Genomic DNA, 15,651 nt, shown 5'->3' with positions numbered 1-15,651 from the left:
AATGATTTTAAATTATGTTTATTTGTTCAATCAAAAACAAATAAAAACTGAAATTCCCACTTTGGGTAAATTCAATCAATGAGGAAACAGACTTTACTCACCTGAAGATTATCATTCCAGATTGATAATCCCGAAGCTGTTAGAGCAAAGAGCCCACCAAGTCCGTTTGAGACAAGTACAACAATCAACTGAAAAAGAGATGGTTAATCATTGGTTAACACAAGAGGAAAATAACATGAAAAATCTGTGGAGGAATAGGCTCCAGAGCCCCTCTTCTGCCACTCATTACGATCACGGATGATTTTTGCCTTCAATTTTATGTTTTTGCCTGATCACCATATCCCTTGTGTCCGTTACAGTCCGAAAGGTAAAAATTAGTCCCTGATTGTAAAGGTATGCTCAAGTGATAAAAAGAAACCCTGACCTGAACCCAATGGAACCAATGGGACCAGAGCCCAACCCGGCCTGAGTCCCTCCATTTTCCCCCCGAGCCCGATCCGAGCCCAACCCGACCGCCACAATGTTCCCTTCACTTACCTCCCGACTCCCAATCTTCAGGAAGCTGCAGCATGAGTGTGATGACATCATAGAAACGCTCACACTGCGCAGATTCAGAGTTTCTCTGCTTAATGTCCTGGACTCGCAGCTCAGGCAAGTTTTTAGCTTTTAACACTCACATTGCTGTGTGTCTGACCCGGACCCGGGCCGGACCCGAGACCAGCCCGAAGGCTGGACCCGGAACAGTGACCCGACCCAACCTGAACCTGACACATGTCGTCAGGTCCCGTCAGGTTCGGGTTGGGTAACAGGCCTTTACCTGGTGGTGGCAGAAAACAAGTGGTATAATATTGGCTGCCTATTATCCACAGTGCCTGATATTTAGTTACATTGACCGCAATAGACTGCAATGGATTTGAGGAACTGAATATCGGATGGAGTTGAGGAATTGAAAATCGGATGGAGTTGAGGAATTGAATATCGGATGGAGTTGAGGAACTGAATATCGGATGGAGTTGAGGAATTGAATATCGGATGGAATTGAGGAACTGAATATCGGATGGAGTTGAGGAATTGAATATCGGATGGAGTTGAGGAATTGAATATCGGATGGAGTTGAGGAACTGAATATCGGATGGAATTGAGGAACTGAATATCGGATGGAGTTGAGGAACTGAATATCGGATGGAATTGAGGAACTGAATATCGGATGGAGTTGAGGAACTGAATATCGGATGGAGTTGAGGAACTGAATATCGGATGGAGTTGAGGAACTGAATATCGGATGGAGTTGAGGAACTGAATATCGGATGGAATTGAGGAACTGAATATCGGATGGAGTTGAGGAATTGAATATCGGATGGAATTGAGGAACTGAATATCGGATGGAATTGAGGAACTGAATATCGGATGGAATTGAGGAACTGAATATCGGATGGAATTGAGGAACTGAATATCGGATGGGATTGAGGAACTGAATATCGGATGGAATTGAGGAACTGAATATCGGATGGAGTTGAGGAACTGAATATCGGATGGAATTGAGGAACTGAATATCGGATGGAATTGAGGAACTGAATATCGGATGGAGTTGAGGAATTGAATATCGGATGGAGTTGAGGAACTGAATATCGGATGGAGTTGAGGAACTGAATATCGGATGGAGTTGAGGAACTGAATATCGGATGGAGTTGAGGAACTGAATATCGGATGGAGTTGAGGAATTGAATATCGGATGGAGTTGAGGAACTGAATATCGGATGGAGTTGAGGAACTGAATATCGGATGGAATTGAGGAACTGAATATCGGATGGAATTGAGGAACTGAATATCGGATGGAATTGAGGAACTGAATATCGGATGGAATTGAGGAACTGAATATCGGATGGAGTTGAGGAACTGAATATCGGATGGAATTGAGGAACTGAATATCGGATGGAATTGAGGAACTGAATATCCGATGGAGTTGAGGAATTGAATATCGGATGGAGTTGAGGAACTGAATATCGGATGGAGTTGAGGAACTGAATATCGGATGGAGTTGAGGAACTGAATATCGGATGGAGTTGTGGAATTGAATATCGGATGGAGTTGAGGAACTGAATATCGGATGGAGTTGAGGAACTGAATATCGGATGGAGTTGAGGAACTGAATATCGGATGGAGTTGAGGAATTGAATATCGGATGGAGTTGAGGAACTGAATATCGGATGGAGTTGAGGAATTGAATATCGGATGGAGTTGAGGAACTGAATATCGGATGGAGTTGAGGAACTGAATATCGGATGGAGTTGAGGAATTGAATATCGGATGGAGTTGAGGAACTGAATATCGGATGGAATTGAGGAACTGAATATCGGATGGAATTGAGGAACTGAATATCGGATGGAATTGAGGAACTGAATATCGGATGGAGTTGAGGAACTGAATATCGGATGGAATTGAGGAACTGAATATCGGATGGAATTGAGGAACTGAATATCGGATGGAATTGAGGAACTGAATATCGGATGGAATTGAGGAACTGAATATCGGATGGAGTTGAGGAACTGAATATCGGATGGAGTTGAGGAACTGAATATCGGATGGAATTGAGGAACTGAATATCGGATGGAATTGAGGAACTGAATATCGGATGGAATTGAGGAACTGAATATCGGATGGAGTTGAGGAACTGAATATCGGATGGAATTGAGGAACTGAATATCGGATGGAATTGAGGAACTGAATATCGGATGGAGTTGAGGAACTGAATATCGGATGGAATTGAGGAACTGAATATCGGATGGAATTGAGGAACTGAATATCGGATGGAGTTGAGGAACTGAATATCGGATGGAGTTGAGGAACTGAATATCGGATGGAGTTGAGGAACTGAACATCGGATGGAGTTGAGGAAATGAATATCGGATGGAATTGAGGAACTGAATATCGGATGGAATTGAGGAACTGAATATCAGATGGAATTGAGGAACTGAATATCGGATGGAGTTGAGGAACTGAATATCGGATGGAATTGAGGAACTGAATATCGGATGGAGTTGAGGAACTGAATATCGGATGGAATTGAGGAACTGAATATCGGATGGAGTTGAGGGACTGAATATCGGATGGAGTTGAGGAACTGAATATCGGATGGAATTGAGGAACTGAATATCGGATGGAATTGAGGAACTGAATATCGGATGGAGTTGAGGAACTGAATATCGGATGGAATTGAGGAACTGAATATCGGATGGAATTGAGGAACTGAATATCGGATGGAGTTGAGGAACTGAATATCGGATGGAGTTGAGGAACTGAATATCGGATGTAATTGAGGAACTGAATATCGGATGGAGTTGAGGAACTGAATATCGGATGGAGTTGAGGAACTGAATATCGGATGGAATTGAGGAACTGAATATCGGATGGAATTGAGGAACTGAATATCGGATGGAATTGAGGGACTGAATATCGGATGGAGTTGAGGAACTGAATATCGGATGGAGTTGAGGAACTGAATATCGGATGGAATTGAGGAACTGAATATCGGATGGAATTGAGGAACTGAATATCGGATGGAATTGAGGAACTGAATATCGGATGGAGTTGAGGAACTGAATATCGGATGGAGTTGAGGAACTGAATATCGGATGGAGTTGAGGAACTGAATATCGGATGGAGTTGAGGAACTGAATATCGGATGGAGTTGAGGGACTGAATATCGGATGGAGTTGAGGGACTGAATATCGGATGGAGTTGAGGAACTGAATATCGGATGGAGTTGAGGAATTGAATATCGGATGGAATTGAGGAACGGAATATCGGATGGAGTTGAGGAACTGAATATCGGATGGAGTTGAGGAACTGAATATCGGATGGAATTGAGGAACTGAATATCGGATGGAGTTGAGGAACTGAATATCGGATGGAGTTGAGGAACTGAATATCGGATGGAATTGAGGAACGGAATATCGGATGGAGTTGAGGAACTGAATATCGGATGGAGTTGAGGAACTGAATATCGGATGGAATTGAGGAATTGAATATCGGATGGAATTGAGGAACTGAATATCGGATGGAATTGAGGAACTGAATATCGGATGGAGTTGAGGAACTGAATATCGGATGGAGTTGAGGAACTGAATATCGGATGGAGTTGAGGAACTGAATATCGGATGGAATTGAGGAATTGAATATCGGATGGAATTGAGGAACTGAATATCGGATGGAATTGAGGAACTGAATATCGGATGCAATTGAGGAACTGAATATCGGATGGAATTGAGGAACTGAATATCGGATGGAGTTGAGGAACTGAATATCGGATGGAATTGACGAACTGAATATCGGATGGAATTGAGGAACTGAATATCGGATGGAATTGAGGGACTGAATATCGGATGGAATTGAGGAACTGAATATCGGATGGAATTGAGGAACTGAATATCGGATGGAGTTGAGGAACTGAATATCGGATGGAGTTGAGGAACTGAATATCAGATGGAGTTCAGGAACTGAATATCGGATGGAATTGAGGAACTGAATATCGGATGGAGTTGAGGAACTGAATATCGGATGGAGTTGAGGAACTGAATATCGGATGGAGTTGAGGAACTGAATATCGGATGGAATTGAGGAACTGAATATCGGATGGAATTGAGGAACTGAATATCGGATGGAATTGAGGAACTGAATATCGGATGGAGTTGAGGAACTGAATATCGGATGGAGTTGACGAACTGACTATCGGGCACTGCATATAACAGATGGCTAATCCAATACTGCCCATTTCCTGGCACCTCCAGAGATGATTTTCTACCCCCACACGTTTACCTATCTCAGCCTTGAATATATTCAATGACTAAGCATTCACATTTCCCTGGGTAGAGAATTCCAAAGATTCTCAAGCCTCTGAGTGAAGACGTTTCTTCATATCTCAGTTCAAAATAGCTGACCCCTTATTCTGAGAGTATGGCCCCTAGATATAGACTTTCCAGCCAAGGGAAACAGCCTCTCAGCATCTACCCTGTCAACCTCTTCCCAAACCTTAGATATTTCAATGAGATCCACTCTCATTTCTTTAAGCTCCAGAGAGTATATGTCCCATTCTACTCAACCTATCAATTTGGGACAGCCCTCTCATCACTGGAACCAATCGAGTGTACCTTCACTGCACCACCTCCAAGGAAATTATATCCTTCCTTAGATATGGAGATCATTATAGTACACAGTACATGAGGTATGGTCTCCCCACAAACCTGTAGAATTGTAGCACGCTTTCCTTACTCTTCCAATCCGACCTCCTTGCATTAAAGGCCAGTATGCCATTTGACATCCTAATTGCTTGCAGCACCTGCATGTTAACTTTCTGTGCTTCTTGTACAAGAACATGCAAATCTTTCTGAATGTCAATATTGAGAAGTTCTGATGAAAGGTCACGGGCCTGAAACGTTAACTTTGTTTCTCTCTCCACAGATGCTGGCAGACCTGAGTATTCCAGAACATTCTGATTTTGTTTTAGAAATTCCTCACCGTTTAAAATATTCTGCTTTTCTATTCTGAACTACCAAAGTGAATAACCTCACATATCACATGACACTTCCTCTGTCACCTTGTTGCCCGCTCAGTTAATCTGTCTATTTCATCTTGCATCCACTTCGTCTCATCCTCACAGTTTATATTCCCACCGAGCTTTGTATCATCAGTAAACCTGAACACTTGCTCCCGCTACCCTCATTTAAGCCTTTAATATAAATCGGAAATAGCTGAGACTCCAGCACTAATCCTTGCAATACCTTGAAAATGCCCCGTTTATCCCTACTCTCTGCTTTCTGTCCATGAACCAATCCTCTATCCAGGTTAATATAATACATCAACCCCATGAGTCCTTGTTTTGAGTAATAATCTTTGATTTCGAACCTTGATGAACGCCTTTTGGAAATCCAAATATACTATATTCAGCAGTTCCCCTTAATCTACCTTGTTAGTTACATCCTCCAAAACACTAACAATCAGATCAGATACAATTTTCCTTTTGTAAAACATTTTTGACTCTGCCGAATCATAATTTGATTTTCTAAGTGTTAACACTTCCTTAATGGAACTCCACAATTGCCCGACGACAGAGGTCACACGAACTAGTCTGTAATTTCTTGTTTTATCTCTCCCCTCTTGCTTGAATTTCAATGTTAAATTTGTGAACTTCCAATCCACTGGGGCCATTCAGCATCTGTGAAGTTTTGGAAGAATACACTGAATGCATTCACTATCTTTGCAGCCACATCTTTTCGAACCCGAGGCCATCAAGTCGAACATATATTTTGTTTTTTTAGAATCGTAGAATTGATGAACATATATTTTGTTTTTTTAGAATTGTAGAATGAATCATAGAATAGTTACAGTACAGAAGGAGGACATTCGGCCTGTCGTGCCTGTGCTGGCTCTCTGCAAGAGCAACTCACCTAGTCCCACATCCCTGCCTTTTTCCCATAGCCCTGCACTTTTTCCTCTTCGGATAGTTATCCAATTCTCATTTGAAGGCCTCAGTTGAATCTCCCTCCACCACACTGTCAGGCAGTGCATTCCAGATTCGAAACACTTACTGTGTAAAAAAGAAAGTTTTCCTCATGTTGCTGTTGCTTCTTTTGTCAATCACCTTCAATTGGTATCCTCTGGTTCCAGATCATTTGACCAATGGGAACAGCTTCTCCACATCTACTCTGTCCAGATTCCTCATGATTTTGAACACCTCTATCAAATCTCCTCTTAACCTTCTCTTCTCCGAGGAAAACAGGCTAAGCTTCTCCAACCTATCCATGTAACTGAAGTTCCTCATCCCAGGAACCATTCTCATGCATCTATTCTGCACCCTCTCTAATGTCTTAACATCCTGATGGAAGTGTGGTGCCCAGAACTGGACACAATACTCCAATTGAGGTCGAACCAGTGTTTTATTTAGGATTACCATAACTTCCTTGTTTTTGTTCTCGATGCCCTTATCTATAAAGCCCAGGATCCCATCAGCTTCATTAGCTACTTTCTCAAGGGCGCAGAATGTACTCTGGGTGGGAGACTTCAATGTCTATCACCAAGAGTGGCTCAGCAGCACCACTACTGACCGAGCTGGACGAGTCCCAAAGGACATATCTGCTCGACTGGGTATGCGGCAGGTGGTGAGGGAACCAACAAGAGGGAAGAACATACCTGACCTTGTCCTCACCAATCTGCCTGCCACAGATGCATCTGTCCATCACAGTATTGGTAGGAGTGTCCACCACACAGTCCTTGTGGAGAGGAGATCCCGCCTTCACATTGAGGATACCCTCCATCGTGTGGTGTGGCAGTACCACCATGCTAAATGGGATAGATTTCGAACAGATCTCGCAATGCAAAACTGGACATCCATGAGGTGCTGTGGGCCATCAGCAGCAGCAGAATTGTACTCAACCACAAGCTGTAACCTCATGGCCTGGCATATTGCCCACGCCACCACTACCATCAAGCCAGGAGACCAACCCTGGTTCAATGAAGAGTGCAGGAGGGCATGCCAGGAGCAGTACCAGGCATACCTCAACACAGGACTACCTGTGTGCCAAACTTTGTAAGCAGCATGCTTACAAAATCCAGGCATGGGCTGATAAGTGGCAAGTAACATTCGCGCCACACAAGTGCCAGGCAATGACCATCTCCAACAAGAGAGAATCTAACCATATCCCCCTGACATTCAATGGCATTCTTATCACTGAATCTCTCACTGTCAACATCCTAGGGGCTACGATTGACCAGAAACTGAACTGGATTAGCCATATAAATAAAGAGCAGGTCAGAGGCTAGGAATCCTGAATTTTTGAAAGATAACCACCATTGCATCCATTATCTCTATAGCCACCTCCTTCAACACTCTGGGATGCAGTTCATGTGGTCCAGGGGATTTCTCAACCTTCAATCCAGTTAATTTCACAAGTCTTTCACATACATCTTTATTAATACTAATTTCTTTCAGTTTCACGTTTTCACAAGTTCCTTGGCTCCCTAGTATTTTTGGCAGATTTTCTGCATCTTCCTCTGTGAAGACAGGCAGAACATAATTGTTTAGTTTCTCCGCCATTTCCCTATTCTCCAATATAAATTCTCTGTCTCCAGCTGTAATGGACTCACATTTGTCCTTGCTCATCATTTCCTTTTCAGATACCACAAGAATGTTTTACAGTCCACCTTTATGTTTCCCGTTTGCTTGCATTCATATTCGCTTTTCCCTTGGTCATCCTTGGCTGGATTCCAAATTGCTCCCAATCCTCGGGCTTACCATTTTTTCTGGCAACCTTCTGAACCACTTCCTTTGATCTACTGCAATCTTTAACTTCTTTTGTCAGCCACGGTTGATTCATCATTCCTGTTGGGATTTTGTGCCTTAGAAGAATCTATATTTGTTGTTGACCACCTAATATTTCTTTAAGTACTAGCCATTGCCTGTCTACCATCAAATCTTTTCATGCATTGCCCCAATCCACCATAGCCAACTTGCCCCTCATACCTTCATAGTTTCCTTTGTTCAGATTTAATACCCTAGTTTCAGAATGAACTATATCACTTTCAAACTTAATGTAAAATTCCTGCATATTATGATCACTATTTCCCAAAGTCTCATTTACAGCAAGGTTATTAATTAGCCCTTTCTCATTATATTATACGAAATCTAAAATATTGCGATTCCTAGTTGACTCTACAATGTACTGCTCCAGAAACCCATCTCATACACACTCCAGGAATTCATCCTCCACAGCATTGGTGCTTATTACATTTGTCCAGCCTATCTGTAAATTGAAGCCGCCCATTCATTCTGTATTATTCATGCAACTCTAATTTCCTGATTTGTACCATGCTCAACATTACCACTACTGTTTGGTGGCCTATAAACTATTCCAGAATCATTACAGTGCAGAAGGAGGCCATTCAGACCATCGCGTCCGCACCGGCTCTCTGAAAGAACAATTCCCTCAGTTCCATTCCCCTGCCTTCTCCCCATAACCATGCACCTTCTTCCTTTTCATATAACTCTCTAATTCCCTTTTGAATGCTTCAGTTGAACCTGCCTCCACCACATTCTTAGGCAGCGCATTCCAGACCTGAAACACTCGCTGTGTAAAAAAGTTTTTCCTCAAGTCAATTTTGCTTCTCTTACCAAATACTTTTAACCTGTACCCTCTTGTTCTCAATCCTTTCACAAGTGGGAATAGTTTCTCTTTATGTACTCTGTCCAGACCCCTCATGATTTTGAATACCTCTATCAAATCACCTCTCAGCCTTCTCTTCTCCAAGGAAGACAGTCCTAACTTCTCCAATCTATCTTCATAACTGAAATTCCTCATCCTTGGAACCATTCTCGTGAATCTTTTTTGTACTCTCTTAAATGCCCGCATATCTTTCCTCAAGTGCGGTGCCCAGAATTGGATGCAATACTCCAACTGAAGCCGATTCCCACCAATGATTGCTGCCCCTTGATGTTTCTTAGCTTCAACCAAATTGATTCTGTGTCTTGATCCTTTGGTCTAAGATGCTCTCTCATGAATGTACTGATCTCGACCCTGATTAAGAATGCTACCTCATCTCCTTTTCCTTCTTGCCTATCCTTCCGGAATGACGAATATCGTTGAATATTCAGTTCCCATTCTTGGTCACCCTGTAACCATGTCTGTGTAATGGCAATTAAATCAGAACCATTGACCTCTATGTGTGTCTTCAAATAATCTACCTTGTTGCAAATGCTGCATGCATTCAGATAGAGCGCCCTTAACTTTGTCTTTTTTAACATTATTCCACATTCTGATCCTATTTGATGCTTGCTTTCTCTTTGTCTGTCTTCTCATGTCACTTACTATTCTATTTCATCTTACCCATTTTGCTTCCCTCCAATCTTCCTTTCCTCCCACAATCAGATTATTAATTCTCTTATTGCTATCTTGCCTTCTCCTCTCTCTCTAAATTATCACATCTTCCCTCACTTGATCACTCATCCCACTATTTAGCTTGAAGACCTCTCACTGTCCTAGTTATACGACTTGGCAGAATACTGGGCCCAGCACAGTTCAGGTGAAGAGCGTCCCAATGGTACAGTTCCCACTTTCTCCATTACTGGCACCAGAGCCCTTTGAATCAAAACCCACTTCACCCACACTAATCTTTGAGCTATGCATTTAACTCTCTGATCTTAATTACCCTACACCAATTTGCTCGTGGATCAGGTAATAATCCAGAGAGGTTCTGCTTTTATAATTTAGCCAATAGCTGCTCATATGCTCTATGCAGAACCACTTTCCTAGTCCTATCTATGTCGTTGGTATCCCTCCCACTGAAAGTTCCTCTCCAGCCCTGAGCATGTGACCCAAATCCTGGCACCGGGCAGGCAACACAAGGCTCTGGACTCTTGCTCTTGGCTGCAGAGAATGGTGTCTATCCTCCTGACTGTACTATCTCCTGGAGTTGCTCCCTGTCCCACAGTGCTATGCTAAGTTTGCTCATCCACCATGCAGTCCTCTCTCTCGCAAACCTGTTCGATGTGAAGAACTTTTTACACAGTAAATGATATTGACCTGGAACTCGCTGCCGACCAGAATGACGGAAATTGTTATGGTGAATGATTTCAAAAGGAAATTAGATGGGTGTGTTCGGGAAATAAAGTTACAGAACACAGAAACATAGCAACATAGAAAATAGGAGCAGGAGTAGGCCATTCGGCCCTTTGAGCCTGCTCCGCCATTCATTATGATCATGGCTGATCATCCAACTCAGTAACCTGTTCCCGCTTTCGCCCCATACCCTTTGATCCCTTCAGACCCAAGAGCTATATCCTTCTTGAAAACATACAATGTTTTGGCGTCAACTGCTTTCTGTGGCAGCGAATTCCACAGGCTCACCACTCTCTGGGTGAAGAAATTTCTCCTCATCTCAGTCCTGAAAGGTTTACCCCATATCCTTAGACTATGACCCCTGGTTCTGGACTCCCCCACCATCGGGAACATCCTTCCTGCATCTACCCTATCAAGTCCTGTTAGAATTTTATAGGTTTCTATGAGATCCCCCCTCACTCTCCTGAACTCCAGCGAATATAATCCTAATTGACTCAATTTCTCCTCATCCGTCAGTCCTGCCATCCCAGGAATCAGTCTGGTAAACCTTCGCTGCACTCCCTCTATAGCAAGAACCTCCTTCCTCAGATAAGGAGACCAAAACTGCATACCAGGTGTGGCCTCACCAAGGCCCTGTATAATTGCAGCAAGTTATCCCTGCTCCTGTACTCGAATCCTCTCGCTATGAAGGCCAACATACCATTTGTCTTTTTTACCGCCTGTTGCACCTGCATGCTTCCCTTCAGCGACTGGTGTACGAGAATACCTGGGTTTCGTTGCATATTCCCCTCTCTCAGTTTATAGCCATTCAGATAATAATCTGCCTTCCTGCTTTTGCTACCAAAGTGGATAACCTCACATTTATCCACATTATACTGCATCAGCCATGCATTAGCCCACTCACTCAACTTGTCCAAATCACCCTGAAGCCTCTCTGCATCCTCCTCACAACTCACCCTCCCACTCAGTTTTGTGTCATCTGCAAATTTGGAGAGATTACATTTAGTTCCCTTATCTATATCATTGATATATATTGTGAATGGCTGGGGTCCACGCATCGATCCCTGCGGTACCCCACTAGTCACTGTCTGCCATTCGGAAAAAGACCCATTTCTCCCTGCTCTTTGTTTCCTGTCTGCCAACCAATTTTCTATCCATCACAATACACTACCCCCAATCCAATGCATTTAATTTTACACGCTAATCTCTTAAGTGGGACTTTGTCGAAAGCCTTCTGAAAGTCCAAATAAACCACATCCACTGTGGGGGTGGAGCCGGCGAATGGGTCTGATTGGATTGCTCTGCAGAGAGCCAGTATGGACTCGATGGGTAGAATCGCCTCATGTATCTTTATGACTCTGTTGCAGTCATGCCATTGTCATCTGTTGGCTGTCCCTCGATTTGAGGATGACGTCTACTCAAGGTCGCATGTTTCTGCTGTGTATCTTCAGGTGAGTGAACCGGCTGATTCTCGACCTGCAGATCTTTGGACACACGGAGCAGGACGTCCCACGAGGCAGTGGGATCCGGTGTGCAGGATTTTCTTCCTTTTCTTTCCTTCTCTGCTGCCGCTCTGCCTCATCATTAAGGCATTTGGACTCAAAGCATGATGCAGCTGATGGACAACTTGTCACCAATTAGAATGAATGGTAACAAGCTCTTCCTAGTCATCAATTTCAATGTTGCCGCACTTCAGAGAGAGTTTCAGAGTGTCTTTGAACTGTTTTCCTTGTCCTCCCTTGGAACGCCAGCCATCTGAGAGTCAGGAAAACAGGACTTGGCGGGGGAGGCTTGGCCATCTGGATACTGTGTCCAGTCCATCAAAGTTGGTTTTGCTTAGAGATTTGCCTGAATGCTTGTGGAGATGGCTTCAAGAAGGATACTAGAGTTTTTCGACATCCCTCCCATTGAATCCGGAGATGTGACGGAGACATTGCTGATGAAATTTCTCTAGCGTTCTTATGTATCGCTGATTCACAGTCCAGGTCTCACTGCAGTATCGGAGTGTGGTGACAACTGCTCTGTACACGAGGACATTTGTTGACTTGTGGAGGTCTTTGTTGTTAAACACTCGCTGAGTAGAAGTCTGAGCTGGAGCAGCTATTATTAGAGATGTCATAGCAGGACACTTAGACAAATTCAAGGTAATCAGGCAGAGTCAACATGGTTTTGTGCAAGGGAAATCATGTTTAACCAAATTATTGTCGTTCTTTGAAGAAGAGACATCTGCCGTGGATAAAGGGGAACCAGTGGATCTACTGTACTTAGATTTCCAGAAGGCATTTGATAAGTTGCCACATCAAAGGTTATTGTGGAAAATAAAAGCTCATGATGTCAGGGGTAACATATTGGCATGGATAGAAGATTGGTTAGCAAACAGTAAACAGAGAGTAGGCATAAATGGGCAATTTTCTAGTTGGCAAGATGTAACAAGTGGTGTGCCACAGGGACCAGTGCTGGGGCCTCAACGTTTTACAATTTATATAAATGACTTGGATGAAGGGACCGAAGGTATGGTTGCTAAATTTGCTGATGACACAAAGATAGGTAGGAAAGTAAGTTGTGAAGAGGACATAAGGTGGCTACAAAGGGCTATAGATAGGTTAAGTGATGGGCAAAGATCTAGCAAATGGAATATAATGTGGGAAAATGTGAAATTGTCCATTTTGGCAGGAAGAATAAAAAAGAAGCATATTATCTAAACGGTGAGAGATTGCAGAGCTCTGAGATGCAGAGGGATTTGGGTGTCCTAGTGCATGAATCACAAAAGATTCGTCTGCAGGAACAGCAAGTAATTAGGAAAGCTCCGAGAATGTTAGTGGTTATTGCAAGCGGAATTGAATACAAAAGTAGGGAGGTTATGCTTCAGTTATACAGGGCATTGGGGAGAACTCATCTGGAGCAGAGGAGACACAGCTGAGTGACAGCAACTCCACAGAGGCACCAAGGAGTGGGTGTCAGAGTGAGGTCAAAATCAGGACAGACAGGAAGGAGTGGCAGAACCTGAAAGAAATAAGACTGCGATCGAGAGTAAGTATTGAAATAATTTAAAACTGAAACCAACCTGGCAGGGAGAAGGGAACCCGTTTACAGCATAAGGAAGGATAAACAATGCACACAAAGGACTGAGAGAAGCAGACAGCACTAGACTAAGAAATAGTCAGGTGGCAACAAACTAGGAGGGAATACAACAAGGTCTGCATTTATTTACAGAGCATGTATGTAAACATGAACCTTGGCAATTCATATTGGTGAGCTGCATGTGCAAATAGCCTCATAGGAATATGATGTCACGATGATCATGTAAACATGGCTCAAGTAATGGCGAGTCTGAGTACTAAATATTCCTGGATACAAGGTATTCAGGAATGATAGGGAAGGAAAGAAAGGAAGAGGGGTGGCTGTAATGATTAAGGAGAATATTACAGTGCCAAAGAGAGATGTCCTGGATGGATCATGGTTTGAATATATTTAGTTCGAATGAAGAAACAACAAGATATACCATTACATTACTGGCTGTATTCTAAAGGCCAACATCGAGTGGGAAAGGTACAGAGGACCAAATCTGCAGGGAAACTGCAGAGAAATGCAAGAACTACAGAGGAATGATAATGGGGGACTTGAATTATGCTAATATAGATTGGGTAGTAATAGTGTAAAGGGAAGAAATGATGAAGAGTTTCTGAAGTGTGCCCAGGAGAATTTTCTTGATCAGTTGCTTCCGGCCAATGAGACTGGAAGCATTGCTGAATCCTGTTCTGGGAATAAGGTGGGTCAAGTGGGTGAAGTGGATCAAGTGTTAGTAGGGGAACATTTAGGGAAAAGTGGAGCACCAATTTCAGTGGGTTGAGAATGGATCTGTCCCGGGTTAATAAGAATTAAAGATTGACAAAACTGTAATCCAACAATGAACTGCCTTTAAAGAGGAGATGGTTCGGGTACAATCAAGGAATCTTAACAAGGGGAAAAAGTAGGGCAACCAAATCAGGAGTTTTCTGGATGAAGAAAGAGATAGAGTAAGATGAACCAGAGAAAAGGGGTGCTATGACAGATGTCAGGTTGATAATGCAAGAGAGAACCAGGCAGAATAGAGAGAGTTTGCAGAGACAGTGAAAAAGGCAATCAGAGAGAAAAGGAGAAAGCATGAGATGAGACTGGCAGCGAACATAAAAGGAAATGTAAATATCTTCGAAAGGCATATAAATAGTATAATGGTATTAAGAGGAGGGATGCAGTAGATTAGGGAGGAAAAAGCAGACCAATGCATTTTTTAAAAATTCATTCACGGGATGTGGGCGTCGCTGGCCAGGCCAGCATTTATTGCCCACCCCTAATTGCCCTTGAGAAGGTGGTGATGAGCTGCCTTCTTGAACCGCTGCAGTACATGTGGGGTAGGGACACCCACAGTGCTGTTAGGAAGGGAGTTCCAGGATTTTGACGCAGTGACAGTGAAGGAACAGTGATATAGTTCCAAGTCAGGATGATGTGTGACTTGGAGGGGAACTTGCAGGTGGTGGTGTTCCCATGCATTTGCTGCCCTTGTCCTTCCAGTTGGTAGAGGTCATGGGTTTGGAAGGTGCTGTCTAAGGAGCCTTGGTGCATTGCTGCAGTGCATCTTGTCGATGTTACACACTCCTGCCACTGTGCATCGGTGGTGGAGGGAGTGAATGGTTGTGGATGGGGTGCCAATCAAGCGTGCTGCTTTATCCTGGATGGTGTTGAGCTTCTTGAGTGTTGTTGGAGCTGCACCCATCCAGGCAAGTGGAGAGTATTCCATCACACTCCTGACTTGTGCCTTGTAGATTGTGTACATGCTTTGGGGAGTCAGGAGGTGAGTTACCTGCCACAGGATTCCTAACCTCTGGCTGGCTCTTTTAGCCACGGTATTTATATGGCTCCTCCAGTTCAGTTTCTGGTCAATGGCCACTCCTTGGATGTTGATAGTAAGCGATTCAGCGATGGTAATGCCATTGACTGTCAAGTGGAGATGGTTAGATTCTCTCTAGTTGGAGATGGTCATTGCCCGGCAATTGTGTGATGCGAA

The 15,651-nt window shown here is 43.3% G+C and overlaps 1 protein-coding gene across 6 annotated transcripts in view; it reads right to left on the bottom strand.

The window, feature by feature from the left end:
* LOC137345661 (uncharacterized) overlaps positions 1-15,651 on the bottom strand; it is a 156,392-nt gene that overhangs the window by 37,887 nt on the left and 102,854 nt on the right. For all 6 annotated transcript variants that reach the window (XM_068008915.1, XM_068008919.1, XM_068008918.1 and 3 more), the window contains one exon: positions 102-188. In XM_068008915.1, coding sequence (XP_067865016.1) covers positions 102-188 — 87 coding nt within the window. The remainder of the gene's footprint in view (positions 1-101; positions 189-15,651) is intronic.

This window comes from Heterodontus francisci, chromosome 29, assembly GCF_036365525.1.
Source record: "Heterodontus francisci isolate sHetFra1 chromosome 29, sHetFra1.hap1, whole genome shotgun sequence".
In the NCBI taxonomy this organism is placed as follows: domain Eukaryota; kingdom Metazoa; phylum Chordata; class Chondrichthyes; order Heterodontiformes; family Heterodontidae; genus Heterodontus; species Heterodontus francisci.
The sequence above is the reverse complement of the archived record's forward strand: the minus strand, read 5'-3'. Positions and strand labels throughout refer to the sequence as shown.